We start from the raw sequence: 16,686 nt of genomic DNA, 5'->3' as shown, positions 1-16,686 counted from the left end.
AGCTGAACAGCCTATCATTTTTTGCACCTCTTTATAGGTTTTCCCCTCTCTAATCAACTTTTTAATCAAAGTACGCTGTTCTTCTGAACAATGTCTTGAACGACCCATTTTCCTCAGCTTTCAAATGCATGTTCAACAAGTGTTGGCTTCATCCTTAAATAGGGGCCACCTGATTCACACCTGTTTCTTCACAAAATTGATGACCTCAGTGATTGAATGCCACACTGCTATTTTTTTTAACACACCCCTTTCAACTAATTCAACTAATTGCCCAATTGCACAGCCTTAAGAGCGTGCATATCATGAATGCTGGGTCTCATTTGTTTTCTGAGAATCTACTGAACCTTCTGGTAACTTGTTTGCCACGTAGCAATAAAAAAATATACGAAAAACCTTGATTATTCTGGTTAGTCACATTGTACTGCTATTATTTTGAACAATACTGTATATGAGTATATATAAAATGCATACTACTAATTTCTTCAAATATATACAGACGGATCAAAGAGTACAGATACTGGGGCTGCATTCTATGTTCCAGAGTTTGAGGTGAGGAAGGCTGGAAGGAGAACAGATGGTGCATCAGTATATACAGCTGAGATGATAGCTAATTGAATGGCACTAGAGTGGGTGCATGAAGTTAGACCTGATAAAGTAGCCTAATAATATGTTCTGATTCAATGGCAGTCCTTTTGAGTTTACAATCATTGGAAACAATTAATTTAAATCATAATTAGGTTATACAGTTTCCGACAGATGAGAATAATAATTCAATTTATGTGGTACTAGCACACGTGGAAATTCTAGGTAATGAGGAAGCAGACAAAATCGCCAAGGAATCAATTAAAATGAAAAAAAAAAAAAAAAAAAAAAATATATATATATATATATATATATATATATATATATATATATATATAAACATTGCACGCAGTAGATCAGGAGGAAAACATTTTATTTTAGAAGCATGCAATAGGAAAGGGCAGACAGTTTGGGACTCATGTCATACAGGTCGACACTATTAAAAGGTTCAAAAAAACATAAATAGAAGCAAATAATTAACAACTAGAGTAGGAAAGAACAAGATATTTTCACACATTTACGAACAGGACGTTCAAATCTAAATCATACTTTACACATTATAGGGAAACATAACACAGCTCTACAGTATGTAATGTCTGTTTAATAGAGGAAGCTGAAGAGCATGATATGAAGATAATATGTAAGCCATATGGAAAGGAGGATTCTTAAGGAAGAATTACAAGCAGGATGCCAGGAATTTACTATAACCAGCTTATTAAATGACTGTCCAAATTCAGGAAAACAAATGCATGTATGAGATTTATTAGGAATAGTGGGTTAAATAATATGATTTAGGAGGGTTTGTCCATTCTTTTCACACTCCGTCATAGTAGGTGGCGGTATGCAACTTTAAAGTTGGTTAGCAACGCGCCATTAAATCAAAAACAAGAAGAAGAAGAAGAGGAAGAAGAGGAAGAAGTGTGAGGGATCCTATGGAGGGATCCACACGAGTCTGCGAAACTGCAGTGTCTTTGCGCCATGCTAGCTGAAGGTGGCAGTAATGAGCTATTTTAGTTTGCCCCACGCCGGAAACAGCAAAAATTGTTCCAAAGGAAATGCGCCTCTGTTGTTTGATATTGTAACGGATACGTTATTTGGATTACGTAATTAGATTACAAAAATAAAGAGTCTGCAAATAGAAAATTGTACGTTTAATTTTTTTTATTACACATGAATCAGCAAGTGTGATTTTACTGTTTTTATGCGAACGTTTTTTAAGAGCAGTCCACGCCGGAGCCTCGTGTGAAGATGGAGCGGTCGCGCATAGCCTTTGACCACTGGATTCACAAACACCACTTCACATTTAGGGACACAAGAGGGAGAAACCTTAATGTTCAGTGCAACCTCTGCCTCCCAAAAATCAACATCTTATCCACTGCAAGGGACTCGACTTCTAACCTAAAGAAGCATTTGGAGGTAAGTTGCATTTGCTCCGTTTAACACCCTTCGATTGCTTTTTTTTTTTTGTGTATTTGAGTTGGGGGGCCAACTATGCAAAATTAAACTGTTCTTGGTAGTTTCCCGGTGGGGTAACGTCACAGATAAAAGCTTTTGTTTACACTCCTAAACGTGAATCCAGTACATTTATAAATGACCAGTCTTATAAACCCACGTAGGCATTGATTTTCACTTTTATCTGTTTGTCAGGCGAAGTTTTAAGCGAAACGTGGGAAGGACGAGCTACTAAGTGGGAGTGGTTTTGAGTTTATAGTAACGTTAAAAAAAATTATGAACGGTAATAAGTTAGACGTTAGATTGTTAAATTCGGTTTAGTATTAACGTTTAATATAATATCCAATCACAGAAAGAAAAAGCTTCATCTGTAATCGATTGGTGTAGGTGAGCAGGGTTTTTCCTATTGTTTTTTTTTATGACTCGTTCCGCTAAATCTTTAATTAAACTGTCGACATATTTTTTTAATAAAACAATTTTGTAACGTTACTGTATTAAGGGAAAGCGTTGTTATTAATGTAATACGTGGTCACTTGGGATTGATTGGTGATACCGCGTGCACGTTTGTTTATTGTGCTTTGCAGAAGGAAAAAATGGCGGTTATGTCAGTATTATACGTGATTCGGCAACGACATCTTACTGTATGTTTGTAAAATAAAGTCTAAAAGTGTCGAAACATGCATATGCTCTGTATGTTTACATTAAAAAGAAGCAAATGCTCGCAATGAGAAAATGGCGGACGGCGGCAGTTGTCATGGTGGATTGGTCCATTAGCCTACGTTAAGGCGGGCTTGGCGAAGTGTTTAACTTTGTTAAATGATGAATGTTGTCTTCGAAATCCCCCACATTCCCTATATAGTGTATATCGTACAGTCTACTATAGGAGAAAGGAGTGTATTGAAACTGCATTGCGAATTTAAATATCGTGCGATGGAGAGGGCTCAAACATACTTAAGTGAAAGTATGGATACTAAGTGAAAATGTGACTAAAAGTCAAAACATGCTTTAGTGAAAGTAAAAAAGGAAGGGGAAAAAACGACAACTTTATATTGGTATTAAGTATTTTAAAAAAGTAAGCTAACACGCATTAAATCAAGAGAGCAGTTTCTTGTTTAAGATACTGAATTATTTTCTTGCTGCAAAGTTAATTCATTTCATAAAATGTTCTGCCAGACAGACAAAGTTTTTTTTTTTTATGTTCACAGAAAAAAAAGTACAGTGGGACATAAATACATTCTAAAACAGCGAGATGTGATGAGGCCCTAAATCTACCTCTGAAACACAGACAAACTAAATTGCAAAAAAAAAATCATTGCTATGAACTGTATGCTTATTAGAATTAAAACATACAATGTTGACTTTTAAAGCCAGTTCAGTGCTTCTGTCAGCAACAATTGTTATTTGGGATACTGTTTGTGTGTGTGTGTGTGTGTGTCTGAGAATACTGATGTGTAATTAGCTATATTAATCAGCATAAAATGCAATTAATTTGATAAATTACTTGAAAGCTATAATTGTATAAAAAAAATAAAGAACTTGTGACTGTGCAGCTATATTCCCCTTTACAGTCTTTTAGCATGTCTACAAGGAGTGCATTTGCTTTAATGGTAGGATATAGTGGTGGGTGGTTTGACCAAAAATCTGTATCACACTTTTACATTTATTTATTTTTTAGGATTCTGTATGCTTCACTGTTTCACATTTGTCCCCTGATTGGGCCTTTATATGAATCGGAATGACAGTTGTTACAAATTATTTCATTTTTATAAATTGTGCTGGGTAATTTGCTTGGTTTATTAGAATTAGGTGTGTGTTATTAATAGTTCTAAAAGCTCTCTATATAAGGGAATGGGCCAATTACAACTTGGTTTAGGGCATGTTTGTTCATAATAGTATGACGAATTATTGTAATTCATCAAAGCACTTTATCTGTTCCAACTAGCAATGTAATGGTATGATGATTTTACGGTACACGGCTTTAAATGATAGCATAAGTTAGGATTTGTATTTTTAATAAAACCAAAGTAAAAACAAATATTTTTAAATTTAATCTACGTTTAATTAAAAGATAGTCATAAAAAAATGTCTAAATTGCGCCTTTCTCCTCTTTCATTTAAGTGTCACTCACCTTCCCTGATGCGCAAACGACAGAACACCGAAATGTCGGATCCCGAGCCTCTTTTTCTCCCACCAAAGCGGCTGAAATCCGCTGTATGGGAGTATTTTGGGTATTTAAAAGACTCAGGAGGCACCATCCTTGCTGATGGTTATCCAGTTTGTAGATTGTGTCGGAAAAAAGTGTCAGCTCGGACAGGCAACACTTCAAACATGGCGCACCATCTCCGAGACCACCACCCCAAGGAATTTGCAAAGATGGATGTAAGTGAAAATACTGTGAATTGCTAATAAATAAAAAGTAATAAACTATGGATTGCCTTTCATATTTTTTTTTTTTTTGTGCTTTCTAATGTTTACTGGCCGAATGTTTAATGCGGAAAAAACAACCCGAAAAAATTACTGTGAGAGAAATGGCAATAAATAAGCACCAAATGAAGATTATACCGTTTTTATTGTACCGTGATGATTTCATACCGTTACACTCCTAGTTGCCTCAAAGCCACTGTATCTAACACATTAAAGGGATAGTTCACACGAAAATAAAAGTTCTAATTTACAGTTAGTCAGGTTGTTCAGAACCTTTAAGTTGTTGTCTTTCGTGAAACAAAAAAAAGTTTTGACCATAAAATGAATCTCAATGGGATCCAAAACAACATTGGACCCCACTGACTTTAATTTATTTGTACGAAAACAACTTTAAGAGTGAATAGTTTCATTTATAAGTCATTCATTCATTATTGATTTCAAACCTGGAAAATGTTCTTAATGAATGAATTTTTTTTAGGACAACACATACTTATACAGAAAATAAATGTCTTGTTTTGACTCCTTTTCTTTGTCCTACAGAGAAAGCATTCTGTGGCGTGTAGGAGAAGAATAAGGGATGAACCAAGTGTTGAAGCACCAAGCAGTGATGGACCAAGCAGTTACGAATCAAGCGTCCTGGAAAATCAAATGGCAGAATCATCATCTGAAGCGAAAGAAGCTAAGATTGAAAGAAGCACAATTGATCCCACCACCATTTATCATCAGACATCACAATCATGGCTAAATAGCCTGGTTTTTAATTTTATTGTGGAGGATGTGCAACCCATTTCAATTCTAGAGCAACCTGGCTTCAGGAAAATGATTGAAGCTTTAAGCAGGGGCAATAAAGTCATGTGTCGAAATGCTTTTATCACCAGGCTTGAAGTAGCATCCAATAAAATGAAAGGGGAGCTAAAAGATAAACTTGACAAAGTGCAGACATTGTGTACAACTGCTGATGTATGGTCAGTGCAGGACAGGAGTTATTTTGGAATGACTTGTCACTGGCTTGAGGACAATCTCGAAAGGAAGTCTGCTGCTCTTGCCTGCACGAGAATCCCCATCAGCTACACTTGTGAAACCATCATCGCTAAAATTCAAGAAATTCATTCTTCCTACAACATCGAGAGCAAAGTTCAGGCCACAGTCACTGATAATGGTAACAATTTTGTGAAAGCCTTCAAAGAATTCTGTCCCGAGGATGACCAAGAAGTGGAGCAAAGTCGTTTCGAGGATTTGGGCAGTATTCTTTGTGATGGCGAAATGGGTGGAGACTTCTTTCTGAGTTACTTCTTACCACCCCACCAACGGTGTGCTTCTCAGACACTGAACTTGATTGCCTCGAAGGATCTAGCGGAGGCCGTCTTAAAGGGACAGGCAGGTAAACTGCACAGCAGTGCAACTGAAAAATGTGCAGCAATATGGCACAAAGCCCAATCATCCACTGAAGCTGCTGATGCAATTGAATCTATTGCAAAAATTAATTTCACAGATCCTTGTTCCAATCAATGGAGCTCCGAATACTATGCCATTAACAAGCTGATGTCACTTACTGATTCACAACTCAATGAACTGTTCGAAGCCTTGGGTGTTCCACATTTTACACCTGATGAAACTGCATATCTCACAGAATATACTGACGTCTTCAAACCAGTGGCTTTTGCACTTGACCTTCTGCACGGAGAAGAAAAGTGCTTCCTTGGCATTGTGATACCAACCTTGTTGACCCTTAAAAGGAAGCTCGAGGAGAAGGCAGCAAACACCCGCCTTTTCTCCAAGGTCATCGACAGCACTGTTAAGGCTATTGACTCTCGCTTCAAGCAGGTGTTTGAAAGTTCTGATGCCAGATTGGCCACAGCCACCATGCCACAGTTTAGACTTTGGTGGTTACCAGAAGATGAGAGGGAGAGTCTTCGAGCACAGTTGATCACTGAAGTTTTACAGGTCGACCAAGGGACTGAAGAAACAGAGACCAATGGAGGCTCTGTTCATGAGGATGAATTCTTTTCATATGGCCCTGGAAGTTCTGGCAACAAAAGTGGAAAGAGGGAAGCAGCCGAACAGGTGTGGCTGTATCTCCAGGGTACAAACAAAGATCTGAAATGTCTAAATGAATTTCCAGGAGTGAAAAAAGTGTTCATCAAGTTCAATACAACTCTACCCTCAAGTGCCCCAGTGCAAGAACTCTTCAGCAATGGGAGCAATATTGTGACCCCAAAAGGACATCACCTCTCAGATGAACATTTTGAGCGTGTACTCCTTTTACGTTACAACAGCAAAATCACCACTGCTTTGGAATAATTCATGGGGTACCACTGCTGATGTTTATTGTAAATAGATTCTCTTTTTATTTTATTAGTTTATAGGATGTATGTTCTTTCCCTTTTTTAATTTTTTCCCTCCAAAAATATTATGAAGTTATTCCATACTTTTGCATGTGCAACCAAAAAGTTTGGTAAACATGTATTTCTTCGTAAACATGCAAACAAAAATACATTTTGTTACTTTTTAGAATAGTGTTTCTAGAAATGTTCATACAACATGTTAATCATGGATACATCTAAATAGATAAAAGGTTAGTTCTTACTCTAAACTATGATTTGATGTTAAGAGCTGTTGTTCAGTGCTTAAAATGCATAACTGTAAACGCATGTTAAAGCACCAGGTTGCTTAATTAGCAACCGTAAACAAAATATATAACTTGGTGAAGCTATTGTCCATTCTGATTATTGTTACTAATAAATGTATACTTTGAACATTCGGTCTCTTACTTTATGGTTTCTGCAATATTTTAAGACCAAGACAGTTACACTCTTTGACACACAAGTAATTTTGCCATAAACACATAATTAAGGCAGCTAACTTTTGTATGTAGTTTTAGTAAAATCCCACTAATGAACAGTCTTGTAGTATTATAGATAAATTATAAATAAAATTTTTGAACTTTTAAATTATGGGAGGCACTTCTGCTTTGGTAACTTCCAATCAAAAAGACAGCAACAAATCATTTCAGACTGCGCTACAAATAATCCCTGTCGTCATTTTGACTGAATGGGCTGTACACTTACAATTTTCGGGAGAATAACGTTAGGTGATTAAACAATATCTATAGAATAGCTCTTTTCAGTCTGCTGCATTATTTTCCTCCTGCTTATTTTCATGTTTCCTTTGTATATGTTGTTTTGTAAAGCAAACAACATATACTGTGCATTTGTGGTCTGCTCTCCCCATTTAATTTTAATATTAACCATTAAAGTGAAAATATTTTAGTATTTTGATGTTATAAGTTTTTTGTTTCAATTCTGATGGTTACTACTTACAGCTTAAATCAGTATCTCAGAAAAGTAGAATATTCCATTTTGAGATTGATTACTTAGTTTAGAACATGCAACCACAATTATGGGAAAGACTACTGACTTGACAGTTGACAGTTTTTTTTAAGTGAAAATTCAAATATTCTATATTCATTAAATGTAAAACATTTTAATTAATTTGGACGATTGGAGCTTAGAGCTCATAAAAGTGAAAAATCCAGTATCTCAAATTATTAGCATATTTACATTCGAGTTTCATTAAAAAAAACCTGTCCCTACAGTATACATTCCTGGTATCTCTTGTTCTTTGAAACCACAAAAATGGGATAGACTGCTGACTTGGCAATGGTTCAGAAGACAATCACTGTAACCTTTCAAAAAGAGGGCAAGTCACAGAAGGTCATTACTGAAAAGCGGTGGCTGTTCACAGAGTGCTGTATCAAAGGATATTAAATGCAAAGTTGACTGGAAGAAATTCGGTGAGACAAAAAGTGCACAAGCAAAAGGGATGACTGCAAGCTTGAGAATACGGTCAAGCAAAGCTGATTCAAACACTTGAGAGAGCTTCACAAAGAACTAGCTAGTGTCAGTGCAAAAGTAAAATTAAAAGTAAAATTGCATTTCATTTGGAAATCAAGGTCTGGAGTCACAGGCTGATCGCTTCCATAACTCACCTCACTGAAGCTGTCATTTGTGCTAAAGAAGCCCCGACCAAGTATTAAGTGCATAATATGAACATACTTTAAAGTTAAACTTTTCTGCTTAGCAAATTTTTTTTTTTTTTCCTGATACTGGATTCTTTGGACTTTCATGAGCTGTAAGTTCTAATCACCAAAATTGAAACAAATAGACATTTGAAATGTTTTATTAATAATGACTAGAATTTCTGAAAGTTTGACTTTCTGAAATACGTTTTTCACGACATTCTAATTTTTGGAGATGCACCTGCAGAATATAGATTTGTTTCATGCTGACTTCAAAATGTCAAGAAATATCACAAAAAGTATCTTTTAAAAATATCTCTGACCACATAAGCAATTGAGTAAATATTAGAAATGTTTATTAAACAATTCAATTTTGATGATGACAAATGGAGCAAGGCAAATTCTATTACAAAACAATGGGGTTGTAGGAGAGGAAAGAACAGTAGTATATTTCTCTAGTCCATCCTGGCCTTCAGGGTACGTGTGGTTATCTTATCCTTCTCACTAAAAAAAAAAAAATATTATTATATTCTTAATGTATTCTTTTTAATTATTCTTAAAGTCTTAATGTTTTGTGCAGATTGAAATCAGTTACTTAAAAGTTAATGACTATCATACTATCACTAAGGTTGATGACATTTGATGATATACTTACATGACATGAACAACAACTCCCATTCCAGACACTGCATCTCTGTCAACAGCGTTCAGCATGGCCTGTGAGATTGTCTCAAATAAATCCTCTGGTTTCTAGAGAACACAGTTAACAGCAAAAGTCTATGAGATTACATGACTAGATCAGAAATCAGCCTTCATACCCAATACAGTTACGCCGTCTTGTTTCCCTCCACCTACCATGTCAGGTTCCCACAGGGACTCGCACATGCCGTACATCTGCTCGGAGCAAGTTCCACTCACAACAAAGTCTTCTGTCACCATTGGGCATCCGATAAGGTCAAGGGAACAGATGAAGGGCTCAAAGGTCTTTGGGTCCAGACCAGCAATCACAGGCTCGATGTAGTATGGCCCAAACCTGAGACAGGGACATGTAAGATATCTCTATATATATATATATCTATATATCTATAGAATATTCCCGGCATTTGCCAACTGAAGCCTGAACAAGAAGAGTGTTTGTTTCACATTTTGAATGGAGGTGATGTTGTGTCCCTACTCCCAAGTCACGACATGCTTTGGGAAAAGTTTATTTTATCAACGGTTACCGATCGTCAACGAGTAACAGGGGAGGCAAAAGTCTGGCAAGGCGATAATTATGATTGTTGCTCTCATGCAGGATCAGGTTAAAGAGGCAGCAAAACTTGCTCGATGGTTTTATTTTCGCAACATACCGTGTTTACAGCGGAAGTTTGAGGCGGCTGAGCCAGCGCATAACACGTCATAACCAAACGTTACGTGATTGGCTTATGGGTAACCAATGCTTTTAAACTTTTAAACTTCAGGCAAGCATCCCTCCATGAGAAAGTAAATGCTTGTCAATTATGCCCTTCCAGACCAGTGTTAATTTTGTCAGCAAATTCGGATTTAGTCTTAGTCTTAGTCTTTTGAATAACACACCATTTAGTTTTAGTCACATTTTAGTCATCTGAAATGTTTTAGTCTTAGTCTAGTTTTAGTCGACTAAATATCATAAGAGTTTTAGTCTTAGTCTAGTCTTAAGTCTTTTAGTCTTAGTCTAGTTTTTTTTTAGTAGAACAAAGTCAACTAAGTTGACTTGACTAAATGTTTCCATCAGTCTGTTATGGAATGGTATTTATAAAATAAACATAAGGCCTGCTCTCAATGAAAAATATACATGCTCTCTGAAAAAGATATGCATTCGTCCTGAATGATATGCAATGCATATGACATTCTTTCAAGATGAAGTACAGTATTATTGAAATAGACAACCACCTATATTATATTTGTATTGTATGTTCATTATATTTCTTTATTTGTGATATTTACACAAAGTTTACATTTTTTTAAGTTTGTTTTTGTTCATTTAAAATAGCACTGCATAGTCTTCACTGTAAAATAAAATACACAATCAAACCAAAATGTATTCAGACACCTTCATCATTTCTTACAATATCACAGTTTATTTGCTGTAGTTTAGAAATTGGTAATAAAATATGACAATAACTCAGGGTTAAACTGTGTCAGAACAACAAATTCATCTTGATAATGTCTGATGCAATGCTTAATTTGGTTCAGTCTGTGGTGTGAAAAGGTTGCATTAGCAATTAAAGAAAGAAACACTTAAGCAAAACATGCTCAGGTCCCTAATTTTTTTTTTTTTTTTTGGTATTTTTTAGTCACTAGTAAAACAATATAATCTATTCTATCTGATTTTTGGATTGACTTTGGATAAATTCTTGTTAAAACTACAAAGTAATTTAATCAAGAGCAGTGAGTGATTTACTTTCATTTTCATACATTAAAGACACTGACAGCAGAGCTAGTAAATTAGGCGCGGTCATTTTAAGAGACAAATGCATCCATTATAAAGATACACATCCGATTTCTTTCCAACTCTTTACTTTCACTGAAGACATAACTACAGACCTTTTCGAACACACTTTCCAAGACGGGTATTTCGACATATTTAGTATGTATTTGTTGTCGGTACAAAAGCAAGAAGACTTTGAGACGCGTCTCTGCTTGCTCCCTGAACACCAGAACACCGCGCTGCTGAATTGAGCTCTTTCACTTTTCGCTCTTTTTCTTATGTTTATTTAAAATGCGATTTGTATTTTTTCTTTCACGTGCAGGAGGACGCAAACGTCCTGAAGGAGAGCTCGGTTCAGTCTTGCGCGAGTAACCAGCTGCTCAGTTCAACTGTCCCGCATCACGGGGCTGAAGGCAACTTGATGTGTTGAATGCTCGGAGCACGTTATAAAACGTATTCTTAAAATACACATTTCTGTTTTAATAAATGCTCATATTAAAACATAGCATTACACATAAGTAGGTACAAAATAATCAGTGATACATTTACGACCCCATAAAAATTTGGGTCGCAATGGCATTTCAAAAGGTCGCAGTGTAGTTCCCTGTGTAAACAACTTAACTGTTATGAAAACGTCCTCGAAACTGTGCGAATTTCTGCAAACTCATCTTTGTTCTCTTTTCTGTGTAACTGCTGCTGCGTTTGTTTAGCTGTTGCGCTTTCATTTGCCGCGGCTTTTTAAAATGGCTCGGCTGCTTCTGCATAGATCAACCTACCCTCAAAGATTCGCTCTGATTGGATCTCTTCTCCATTCGTCCCTCCCATATATTTTCGTCTCATTTTTATTCGTTGACTAAAGTGTCAGTTATATTTCGTCACGTTTTTCGTCATCATATCTGACTTTTTATTTAGTTTTTATTTAGTTTTCGTCCGTGAAAAAGGTTAGTTGACGAATATTTTTCGTCATAGTCTTCGTCAACGAAATTAACACTGTTCCAGACTCTGTCTACGAAGCAAAGCGAAGTAAACTGTTTTTTATTTCTCCATTGGTTTTTATTCGATTGTGTAGTTTGGCATTCTTCATGGGATTGTAGATTCTCTTTATTAATTTCATTAAGCACAGTACCTTTGTCTGATTTACAAATACTTTGTTGTTTCAAAACAAAGTTTGTTGTTATTGACCCTATAGCTGGCTGGTTTGGTTTTAAGGCTTACAGCTCTTAAGGTGGTCACACACCGGACGAGAAGCGCAGCGCCACTTCTAGGACATCTTGAGGTATCGCATACCGGCCGCGCAAATTCTATATGCGCAAACTCAATTTCAAGCTTATTTAATATAAAACTATGCAGATGACACTCCGTGTTGAGGCAAGAATTTGAAAAGCGTCCCGAGTCGTAGCTGGGCGCCACGGACAGACGCCAAATGGTGCCACTAGTGTGCATACATTCATTGAAAACAATGTGTTCGAATTTTAAATAAAATGTTCATAGTATTGCAAAAACAGTATGCTAAATGTACCCCAAGTAAGATGACCTATTACTTCGGTCTACTTCTATCCCATTGTAGTGAAGTGACACAACTGACACTGGTAGGTCACTTGACAATAACATCATGCCAAATTTCATTCATACTATACAGAACATAATTTTTTTAATAACTCTAAAATCCCTATGGGGAAAATACTTTCATTACAAGTGAGTGGGCACTGTAGCATTATTACAGTTAAAGGGTTAGTTCACCCAGATAGCAAATTTATGTAATAATTAAATTACCCCCATGTTGTTTCAAACCCGTAAGACCTCCGTTTATCTTTGGAACACAGTTTAAGATATTTTAGATTTAGTCCGAGAGCTCTCAGTCCCTCCATTGAAGCTGTGTGTACGGTATACTGTCCATGTACAGAAAGGTAAGAAAAACATCAAAGTAGTCCATGTGACATCAAAAATAGCAAAAGTGACGACTTTATTCAGCATTGTCTTCTCTTCAGTGTCTGTTGTAAGAGAGAGTTCAAAACAAAGCAGTCTGGATATCCGGTTCGCATCTCTAATACGCATTAAGCTGTTAACTTTTTTAATGTGGCTGACACTCCCTCTGAGTTCAAACAAACCAATATCACGGAGTAATGCATGCACTCAAACAGTACACTGACTGAACTGCTGTGAAGAGAGAACTAAAGTTATAGAACAGTAGTTATTTTGGACAGTTCGATTCAATAAACTGGTTGAAGAAAACGGTTCACAGGTTCTTTTGCGCTCGACATAATGGCGTCATTTGCGATGATTGCCCTTGATTCAAGCCTTCGGTTTACCGACACTCATAACACTAGCACAGAATCAGTTTAGAATCAATCACCAAAAGAATCAGTTCAGTTCAGACGCCCTGTGTGTCAGTCTGCTTCACACTGAATCACACATGCACAGTATCATCAGCTCCTTGGTTCTCGAATCGGACGCGTCTGACAGAAACGGTTCTTGACTCGTGAAAGAGTCAATGTTTTGTTCGTTATCTGGCTTGGCTCGGTGTTCATCTTCAGTTCTCTCTTCACAGCAGTTCAGTCAGTGTACTGTTTGAGTACATGAATTACACCAGGATATTGGTATGTTTGAACTCAGAGGGAGTGTCAGCCACATTAAAAAAAGTTAACAGCTTAAGTCATTTGTGGATTAATGCGTATTAGAGATGCGAACCGTTTAAAAGGATTCAGTTCGATTTGGTGAACTGAATGATTCGTTCGCGAACCGGATATACAGACTGCTTTGATTTGAACTCTCTCACAACAGACACGGAAGAGAAGACAATGCTGAATAAAATCGTTGTTTTTGCTATTTTTGGACCAAAATGTATTTTCGATGCTTCAAATAATTCTAACTGACCCTCTGATGTCACATGGACTACTTTGATGATGTTTTTCTTACCTTTCTAGACATGGACAGTATACCGTACACACAGCTTCAATGGAGGGACTGAGAGCTCTCGAACTAAATCTAAAATATCTTAAACTGTGTTCCAAAGATAAAGGGAGGTCTTGCTGGTTTGAAACAACATGAGGGTAAGTTATTGATTACATAAATTTGCTATCTGGGTGAACTAACCCTTTAAGGTCAACAACAACAAAAACTATTTACCACTGACTGAATGCACTTGTTGTTCTACTAATTCCCTTCCATTGTCAGCAATTGGTTTTCTCTTGGCAAATTAACAGTAACTAGCAGGTACAGACGTGCAGTTTTTACCTCCTCTCATACAGAAGGTTGGACACCATGCTCATGAAGGTCTTCGGCTTGATCTGACGACCTTCCTTCAGCTCATACAAGTTCAAGCGGAACTTCAGCCTTTGAGATCTAAAACGAGAGAGAAAGGAAAAAACCACAAGGTATTCAAAAAGAGAAATGGCAAGTGTTATGTTTAATATCAAATATTCTAATGCTTCTGGCACTCTATTCTTACACTGTCTGTACATCTGTGGCAAGGCCAGCCAGTCCGATGAAGAGTCTGTCTCCCATAGGGAAGATTTTCTGGAAGTCGGTGGTCACCATCTGTGCCTGGATGCCAAACCTCCGGTCTGATGCTATTGCCACACATTCCTTACCACGCATCGCCATGACGGCACCTCCATTATATGACATAATAGACTAAGGGAAGATGACAATAAAACAACAAAACTTATAAGATTAAACAACTGCACCTTTCTATACAGTGTGACTAGATATCATACACATTTGAAACTGTTAGGGTTAGGCTTAAAAATAACTATAGGCTTAAAAAACGAAAGGAAAAACTAGAGTTGTTCCGATTCCGATACTAGTATCGGAAATATCTCCGATACCACAACAAATTCTGGCATCGGCATCGGCGAGTACATGAACCCATATACCGATCCGATACCATTTTCTTAAAAAAGACCTAGTTATGACCGCAAGCTTTGCCTAACCGCTGCACGGTTCTTCTTCGCTGCTCAAAATGCATTGAAAACACAGGAAGTTGTGCTGTGTTGCCACAAGCAACCCCTGTTTAGAGCAGCGAAGAAGAAATGAAAACGCGTTAGCAGCCCTTATCTATATATGACTGGATCACTCATCACATTCTAAACTGCCAAAAGACAGTGAAGCCGCTACTATATTATAGATCAGTGGTTAGCAGTATGTCTCTGTAGTACCGGTAGTTACAGACTCTCGAGTATATTCAGTACCGGCAACTGCGTTCAGTCGCTTCCGTGTAAGTCAAAACGCAGGGCTCCAGACAGTAGCCGAATATATACTAGTGTCTGTGAATATTAAACTGCAAAATACTATTTAAATATTACTCCCGCAAAATCTACATCTCTGTGGGTGACTGGCACAGATGCGCGAGAGCTCGCTGTTTTGTAGTCTCTGCTGTGTGTCATGAGGACACGAACGCATAAACCGTCACTTCATGAGAATTTACCGTTTCATTTGAGAATACTGTCATATCATAAACACAGACACTCAAAGATCTTCATGGCAGCCCATTAAAATAAATGTTTGGTTTACATGAGTAAATTGACAATATATAAAGCTACTGTTGTAGCCTACAGTAATAATAATACATCTCTATAATAATAATAATTATGCCTAGATGGTTGCTTGTTTTTTACTTGTTTTTTACTTGTTAGAGATTATCTGATTAATAGATCTTTTTTTATATTCCTAGACTTATTTGTTGCAGTTTTTTTATACAGTTATATTGTAAAACTTAAATACCTTTTTTAGTTTGCGGTGTTAGATTTTTGGCTGCATTTGAAGTTCTTTTTTGCATAAGAAAATAAATAATACTGTCAAATTCATGTTAGATAATAAAAATACTGTAATAAATACAGTAGTTCACCATGTATTTGTTCATGTTTTATTGAGGGATCTGTCTGAAGCACACCATAAAAAAATTCTAGCAATTTACACAGGGCTAGTAGTATATACAGCTGTATATACAGATATACACCCAGGTATCGGATCAGTACTCGGTATCGGCCGATACCCTGAGCCCAGGTATCGGAATCGGTATCGGGAAGAGAAAAAGGGTATCGGAACATCTCTAGGAAAAACTAAAACTAAACTAAAAAACTAAAGCCCTTATCATTGTATTCCATATACATATCACAAAGATCACTTACAGAACAGGATAAGAAATATGGGATAGAGCAAAACAATAAAATACATTTCCAAACAAGATACAATGAGCAGAGATCAGACACTTGACTGAACACATCAGTATTATTTAGCCCAGGCATCCAAATGCAACACTGTTAGTTTCGTTTTAAATATGATCGATTCAAATAATCCAGCTCAATAGTAAACACTCCATATAACTAAAGCTTATCATTTATGTGGAATGAATTTAATTAATTCAATTTAAACAAGCAAACTAAAATGCAGATAAGTAACTTTATAAATACATTCGCCTGGAAAGATGAGACTGCAAATTAGCTAACGTTACAGTGCTAATATAAACGATTACATTCAACAAACACACTAAATTCTTCAAACGAGTTCACTTACCATGATGGCAAATATAAAATGCAGGCACTAATATCAGAACTATTTATAAGATGTGGTTATTTTATGCTGAAAATAACGTTGTAGACCGGGTTACACACGGTGACTACACACTTTCTTTCAAGCCCTGCTACTTGTTCCTGCTGTGCACGTCATTTCCGACAGCCGCGGTCCCTACAGCGCCACCGTTGGACAAAATCCTCGACTAAATCATTACACCACCACTGACTGTAGAATTAAGAATTAAAGT

At 36.7% G+C, this 16,686-nt stretch overlaps 2 protein-coding genes across 4 annotated transcripts; one reads left to right on the top strand and one right to left on the bottom strand.

The window, feature by feature from the left end:
• The first annotated feature begins 1,521 nt into the window (after positions 1–1,521).
• On the top strand, positions 1,522–7,214 carry zgc:161969 (uncharacterized protein LOC569044 homolog). 3 transcript variants are annotated; one of them, XM_052558682.1, is made up of 3 exons: positions 1,522–1,998; positions 4,153–4,413; positions 4,999–7,214. In XM_052558682.1, the coding sequence occupies exons 1-3, from the start codon at positions 1,831–1,833 to the stop codon at positions 6,757–6,759; spliced, it is 2,190 nt and encodes a 729-aa protein (XP_052414642.1). In that variant the 5' UTR covers positions 1,522–1,830; the 3' UTR covers positions 6,760–7,214. The 3 variants fall into 3 exon arrangements, with proteins under 3 accessions (XP_052414642.1, XP_052414644.1, XP_052414643.1); XM_052558683.1 differs by lacking the exon at positions 1,522–1,998 and adding an exon at positions 2,276–2,421; XM_052558684.1 differs by lacking the exon at positions 4,153–4,413 and having other exon boundaries at positions 1,525–1,998.
• A 1,596-nt stretch (positions 7,215–8,810) lies between these two features.
• On the bottom strand, positions 8,811–16,588 carry psmb3 (proteasome 20S subunit beta 3). Its single transcript, XM_052558685.1, has 6 exons — positions 16,440–16,588; positions 14,374–14,558; positions 14,160–14,267; positions 9,332–9,509; positions 9,132–9,226; positions 8,811–8,980 (listed from the first exon to the last, which is right to left on the bottom strand). Exons 1-6 carry the CDS (start codon positions 16,440–16,442, stop codon positions 8,932–8,934), a joined length of 618 nt encoding a protein of 205 aa, XP_052414645.1. The 5' UTR covers positions 16,443–16,588; the 3' UTR covers positions 8,811–8,931.
• Between the last annotated feature and the right edge of the window lie 98 nt (positions 16,589–16,686).

Source organism: Carassius gibelio, chromosome B6, assembly GCF_023724105.1.
Source record: "Carassius gibelio isolate Cgi1373 ecotype wild population from Czech Republic chromosome B6, carGib1.2-hapl.c, whole genome shotgun sequence".
In the NCBI taxonomy this organism is placed as follows: domain Eukaryota; kingdom Metazoa; phylum Chordata; class Actinopteri; order Cypriniformes; family Cyprinidae; genus Carassius; species Carassius gibelio.
The sequence above is the reverse complement of the archived record's forward strand: the minus strand, read 5'-3'. Positions and strand labels throughout refer to the sequence as shown.

Bases quoted from the DNA above. Each gene is read 5' to 3' on its own strand.
- zgc:161969 (XM_052558682.1), top strand. From the start codon at position 1,831: ATGGAGCGGTCGCGCATAGCCTTTGACCACTGGATTCACAAACACCAC. The intron at 1,999-4,152 runs GTAAGTTGCATT...CTTTCATTTAAG, and splicing joins ACCTAAAGAAGCATTTGGAG to TGTCACTCACCTTCCCTGAT. The intron at 4,414-4,998 runs GTAAGTGAAAAT...TTTGTCCTACAG, and splicing joins AGGAATTTGCAAAGATGGAT to AGAAAGCATTCTGTGGCGTG.
- psmb3 (XM_052558685.1), bottom strand. The intron at 9,510-14,159 runs GTAAAAACTGCA...TCCCTGTCTCAG, and splicing joins AACCTTCTGTATGAGAGGAG to GTTTGGGCCATACTACATCG. The intron at 8,981-9,131 runs GTAAGTATATCA...TTTTTTTTTTAG, and splicing joins GGAGTTGTTGTTCATGTCAT to TGAGAAGGATAAGATAACCA.